The 6,182-nt window shown below is 40.3% G+C and overlaps 1 protein-coding gene across 1 annotated transcript; it reads right to left on the bottom strand.

The window, feature by feature from the left end:
- Positions 1–924: 924 nt before the first annotated feature.
- bloc1s5 (biogenesis of lysosomal organelles complex-1, subunit 5, muted) lies at positions 925–5,406 on the bottom strand. The gene is made up of 5 exons (XM_086191312.1): positions 5,118–5,406; positions 4,707–4,789; positions 3,343–3,472; positions 3,110–3,168; positions 925–2,822 (listed from the first exon to the last, which is right to left on the bottom strand). The coding sequence occupies exons 1-5, from the start codon at positions 5,134–5,136 to the stop codon at positions 2,649–2,651; spliced, it is 465 nt and encodes a 154-aa protein (XP_086047438.1). The 5' UTR covers positions 5,137–5,406; the 3' UTR covers positions 925–2,648.
- Between the last annotated feature and the right edge of the window lie 776 nt (positions 5,407–6,182).

Below are 6,182 nucleotides of genomic sequence, written 5' to 3'. Positions count from 1 at the left end.
CAGGAGAGAGAGCCAGGGCGACAGGTCACTGCAGACCAAATGGAAAAAGCTGCACCTCGGCTTCTGTGAAAAAGGATACATTCTTATTTTTCTCGCAGCAGCTGTATTTTACTTCCACTGATTGATGAGTTAAGTCCAAACCTGCACCTTCAGATAACAGAGGGACAGTTTGAGGGAGTATGTGTCGGGGGGGAATCATAAATATTTGTACTATGACGCTGTCCAAGAAATTTGTTCTCAGCCATGCCAGGAATGTGCCCAGTGTGCCCACTCATCCATTAACCTGTCCAAGCAGCCGCCATTGTCTGGAGCAAAACAAAACACTAATAAGGACTGTGGGGGTGTTTCCAACATGGACTACAGAGGTCCTCAGCTTCAGGGTCAGGACCACCATGGAGACTTGACTTTGTTTTTGGTTCATTATACAACTTAAATGTATGGAAGTTTGATAAACACCGTCCGCTCTTATACTGCGCACCTTCCTCCAGTCCCTCCAATGAAGGAGTTGCCTTTCTTTTCTTTTCTTTTCTCCCAGAAGACTTCGATAAAGTAAGCAAAGGGCCGCATGTCGGACACTTGCGTTCATTGTTGGCTCTGTTTGGTGAGCTGTGTTACAGCATGTAGCTTTGTAAAATTATATTTCAGTTATTCAACAAGTAAGTTGTAAAACAATTTCAAGGTTTTTCCCTGCATGTTGATGCATAGTTAGCACGCTTGGTTGTCTTCTTTGAACAACTCAGTATTCTATTCACATATCAAACCTGCAATCTGAATCACCGCTTGTGATGAAATATTTAGATGTCCATTCTTGCTTAAAAATGTGACATTCAGACTCAATTGGTCTTTCTTGAGGCATCCACCCTAATTATGAGTCAGGCATCAGTCAAGCTAACATTACTAGCCTGTTACTGGAGTCAACCGGAATGAATTTCGATTCGATTTTTTATTTATTTCAAACATGTAAGCAGAGATGTCATATGAAACAAAGCAAACAAAAGATTCTCAACAGTTTTGTAGTTCGATTTACATCCCGAAAAGGGGTGGGAAGGAGTACATACTTATTTTATCCCACCCCCTATCCGTAAATCACTTTTCTGTTAGTTAACTTGCTTCCCATTACAGGAGTTAATGACCTAGATTTCAGTTCAGTTACCAAGATCAAATTTAAGGACTTTGGTCAAGTCTAAATGTGGACAGCACCTTCTGTTGGAATCAGTTTTGACAGCAAAGACTTATTGTACCCATTTGTGTGAAGCTTCATTAAAGTAATACTGACCCCAATTGATTTTTGAGAGATGTTCTCGTTTCCTTGGAGGATATTGCTGCCTGGTTCTGGGCCTGAATTTTTGGCCAAAGCGTCCCCTAAGGTGACACAAACAAAAAAATAAAAATACTATCTGGGGCTCAACATTCCATTAATCCAATGAGGAATTGCTCTGGCACTTTGCGAAATCTGGCACACACAGGCGACCATTTCAACATTAACTGAGCTGTACTTCATTATAAGCACCTGACTACTTTGCTTGCAGGTCGTCACTGCTACGTGCACCTCAGTAGATTTATTCTGATGAGCCAAGAGCTCCTGCTAGCTCTGCAAACTGAAGCTAACAGAAAGACTTGTAGGATTACTTCTGGCTCTGAGGCTCTGCATTTTCCTCAGGGGTTCTGTGCATTTTAAACCCTCTTAGCACAAAGCACGGCAGCTGAAAATGTGACGATAAATATGAAGTTTATATACTGGTCTATATATTATATTATAGGCCTATACATTTGGAATTTTTCATGTGTACATGACAGTGTTATTTTTTTCAGGAAATTCAAACCAGACGATGAAAATTTGTTGTGTTTATGTTTTGTTTCAAACAGTAATAAAAATATTGGATTTGTGATTCATTAAAATCTGGCTTGAGGTGGTAAAGCAAACAAAAAAGCAGCTGCAAATGATCATTCAGTTTTTAGCAAAAACCTTTTTATAATCATAGTTAGTTTACATGAAGACAGGAGAGCTGCCGAGGGATGATTTGTCCTCGAGAGCATGTTTCTGCAACGCTTGACCTGTGCTTTAAACACACCTGCTCTGAGGGGCTTTTCTAACCTTTAATGATCTTATGTTTACAGCATGGAATATCTCCGCTCGGTGCCAAACTCCAGGTTCTTTTCAGCTCGATGCAAATTTATCATCAGCACCTTTCAGGCAGGCATCCATTAAAAATCTGGAAATGTTCGAAACTTCACGGCCAAGGAACAATCACATTTTCACATGCTTCAAAATGACATATTCCAGACGTCTTGCTTGGGGTGCAGAGTCCATGTGCTACAGACAGTAAATTGTGATTTTGATGGCCTGTGAAAGTGCCACATTGTAAATCACATTTTCATATTTATGATTTGGAAAATGTTGACTCTTGTGCACGAGCAGAGCTTGTAAATTTTATGCTATTTTTCTGCCAAGTACATCAATACAAGCCAACAACTTCATTCTTCACATGCAGAACAGGCCTTTGGCAATGACCACACACAAGCAGTGGCGCACAAACATTCGCAAATTATGTGCATGTCCTCCATGTCCACACAGTTCATGTAGTCAAAAAAAAAAAGAAAAAAAAAAGGCAAATTTGTTCACTTCATTCGTCCCAAATGTCAACTAATTAGAAGGGTGACATCTTGTCCAAGTCCTTCTTCTTTTCACTGTACTGAGTGCTGAGCTGTCCGACAGCCTTGGCATGCTCCTCATCCGCCTCCTCCTTTAACCTCTGCTGCTCCCTCAGAAATTCGGCCCACTCCTCTTTTAAACGCTCCATGTTTCCCTGCAGCTGGGAGCTCTGGAGGGACAAGTGAAGATGGGAATACAACAAACGTGGAAGTGAGTCTCAGCAGGTGTTTCACACTGATCACCGTTTGACATCTCTGCAGCTGAAAGCTCAAGTAGCCTGCAACCAGTTTCCATGACTGATAGGAGAAAAAACATTTAAAGCAATAAAGCACATGAAGAGCATTTAATACATATATAGCATAAGCAAGTATTAGCTCTTTCCATCATTTTGTATTGCAAACTGTGCTGTTACAATGCGTCTGCACTCTAAAGTAGGGCAAAGTCTGTGGGTTTTACCTGCTGTTCCTCTAGCCCCCTCTGCTGGACTCTCTCTGCCATATGATTTGCAGCCTCCACTGTAGCAGAAAGGCAAAACAGACTGCTTTAAAAATCTCAAGCCAACACAACTTCGACGTGAATGCTACACTTTTTTGTAGGCGCCCGTTTCTCTCAAAGGATATACGTCAGTGACTAATATGTAACCATTTTCACTTGATGACAAATAAACAAATCTGGGAGGAAACACTTACAGCGCGTGATCACATCAGACAGCTGCTGCTTCACGCCCTCTAAATTGGCAGCATGCATTTGCTCATTTGTCTCCATCACCATCTTATTAAGGTTTTCCAGCAGTCGAGTCTCCCTATTTCCCCGTTTCTCCTGGGCAGCAGGAGAGGAACGATCAGCGCTGGCGTTCACACGCACCATGGTACCATTATACTTAAGCCATTATGTCTTTGGGGTTGCTCTCATCATCATTTCCAAAAGAAACAACATTCAGATGAGGCAGGGTCAAGAATAATAATAATAAAAAAAGATAGCATCACTAGGGATGGTAAGAGAGTTTCTCCGTGTAAATTAGCTACTGAACATCAGTTACTCTGATCATTAAAGGAAAAAAAAGTTTTAAATGGAAAGACGTATAAAATCTCTGATTTCTTTCATCATTATCGTAACAACAGTCGGTGATGATGATCGTGTTCTGTGAAGGTGGCTGCATCCCGAGCAATCGCTTTCAGAGATATTAAACCGAAAAAACACAATAGATTTAAATGTGTAGTTCAATAAATGGGCTAAACCGTTTGAACAAAGACACAGACTGCTTAAAATTGTATTTGTTACAAGAACCATCAATGTTCTTTAAATTGTTTGCAATTCTTGGACACTAAAAATGAGGGCAACCTCAAATCGTCCTTTGAGTTTAAATAAAGGTTTGAAATGAAATGAAAATAGTGGTTTCCAGTATGACCTCACCAAATGCAACTGTCTTTCTGTTACACCACATTCCTGGTGAGGTTTTCATGGTTTATAAAAGGAAAAAAGTGTCAAACAATCTGGCTCCATGTCCAATTTTCTTCAGTGTATTAAAGAAAATTGCCTATGGAGCCAGATTGTTTGACACTTTTTCACTTTTCAAGTCTGGATCTAGGAGCGGCATGGCTCTGAGGTCGCTGGTTTGATCTTGACTTCCCCTGGTGACAATGTCGAAGTGTCCTTCTGTACTGAGCCCCTGATTGCTCCTGCAATGGACTGGCACCCTGTCCAGGTTGAACCCCCCCCCCCTTTGCCTGAAGGCAGCTAGGATAGGCTCCAGCCCCCCTGCGACCCTTAATGGATAAGTGCTACAGAAAATGGATGGATGGATGGACATCTGGATCTAGTTTTTTTGCACCTCCCTACAAACTCTTGGTATTTTATGTTGGTAATAAAGTCAGATCAATTTTTGTTTTAGTAAAATTTTTCTTATGTCAAATTTCACACTTGACAGCATTGCCAAACAATTACATCCAATTCACTAAAATGAACATTTAATCCTAACACCATTTGAAAGTTTGCCAAGTGTGGTGCATCTGTCAGTGTCCTATTGTTGTGGCCCCAATTTCATATCCCCTACCTCAAATTCTCTCACAAAGTAGCGGATCTCTGCATTGATGATGGGTCTGTGGTCTAACAGTCGGGACTGGATGTCACCAACATCTGTAGCAACACACACACACACACACACACACACACACACACACACACACACACACACACGTAATAGCTCATTTACACAATTAATGTAACATAACCACAACATATGTGTGACTTGATAAACTATACGACTCAATATATATGTTCGATCATATAAATTTAGCATTTAAATGCAATCGAGTCACACTAGCCGCAATGAAATGTCCTGTTGTCTGCCTGAAAATTACCTTACTTAGAGGTGCTGGAAGGTGAGATATAAGATAACGAGGTAAATAGCAGGGCCAACATTACCAAAGTGAATTGTTTCTTTTCTTTCTTTGGTTTTACTCACCTTTAAAGATCTTGTCCATTTTCAAAACCTAAGAACATAGGCTGAGTACTTCTATTTCGCCTTCTTTCCTTCGGTGCAGCTAGCTTGGCCTGCTAATTGCTAACAAGCGGCGACCTACTCCAGACTCCGAGTTGACAACAGTAAAGCTAAGCACGAACATAACTTACGATTTCATAGCGAGGTCAAAAATATTCGATGCAACGTCTTAAAGCTTCTTTTCTAAATGAAGTCAGGTGAGTAGAAGTCAGCTGACTCAAATAGTAAATATTTACTACTGCTTCCGGGTACAAGGCCGTGGGCTAGACCAAGCTGCTCTGTACATAGGGGTGTTTCATTCATTTCTGCATTTTTACCATAGGGTAGTTACCACGCAACAATAATTACACATTTTCTCAGAACTTTCGTTGGCTTGAGGGAAGCTACAGTGCTATACTGCCACATTTGAATATTTGTATTGTTTTTATGTCGTATGTCTGCAAATGAAGGGTGAGAAAGCAGTATAGACTGAGCGGACGGGTTTGTACCACTGTTGGTACAGTAGATGTCAGTCTTGCTCTGTGATGGAAATTTCTTCTCATCTTAAATTGCGCCTTAAAATATACTGGCGGTGACTATGTTCAGAGTTTTGCCTTTCTCCACAGTGGCACATTCTTCTCGAAATAATTAATCATTTCAGTTATTTAATACCGGTGTATATATGACGTGATATGAACGTGGAGCATTAAAGCCAAGGTAATAAGTTTACATACATTTGTCAAATACAGAGGAAGTTGTTGCAAAGACACACACACACTCAACTAAAACAGTGGATTTTAAATTGATAAGGCTCAGTTATAGGCAGATGTGAACATATAGGGTTTATTTGAACACAGATTTGGATCATCGGGGAAGCTGTCAGATATGTGAACTTATATGCAGCACATAAAATAACATGTACATTCATCTTGATATGCTCCATCACTGGTATTAGAATATTTCTGAATGTAAAATATGCAATCAAGTATGATAATCGTTAGTCTATTAAATACAGTTAGTATGTGCCATTGTAAAAATAATCAACCCTCT

The sequence above is a fragment of the Aulostomus chinensis genome, chromosome 21 (genome assembly GCF_037954235.1).
Source record: "Aulostomus chinensis isolate RoL2024-O1b breed Wild chromosome 21, RoL_Achi_v1.0, whole genome shotgun sequence".
In the NCBI taxonomy this organism is placed as follows: domain Eukaryota; kingdom Metazoa; phylum Chordata; class Actinopteri; order Syngnathiformes; family Aulostomidae; genus Aulostomus; species Aulostomus chinensis.
This window is presented reverse-complemented; position numbering and strand designations above follow the sequence as displayed.

Bases quoted from the DNA above. Each gene is read 5' to 3' on its own strand.
- bloc1s5 (XM_086191312.1), bottom strand. The intron at 3,169-3,342 runs GTAAGTGTTTCC...TTTCTGCTACAG, and splicing joins GTCTGATGTGATCACGCGCT to TGGAGGCTGCAAATCATATG. The intron at 2,823-3,109 runs GTAAAACCCACA...TTGTCCCTCCAG, and splicing joins GGGGGCTAGAGGAACAGCAG to AGCTCCCAGCTGCAGGGAAA.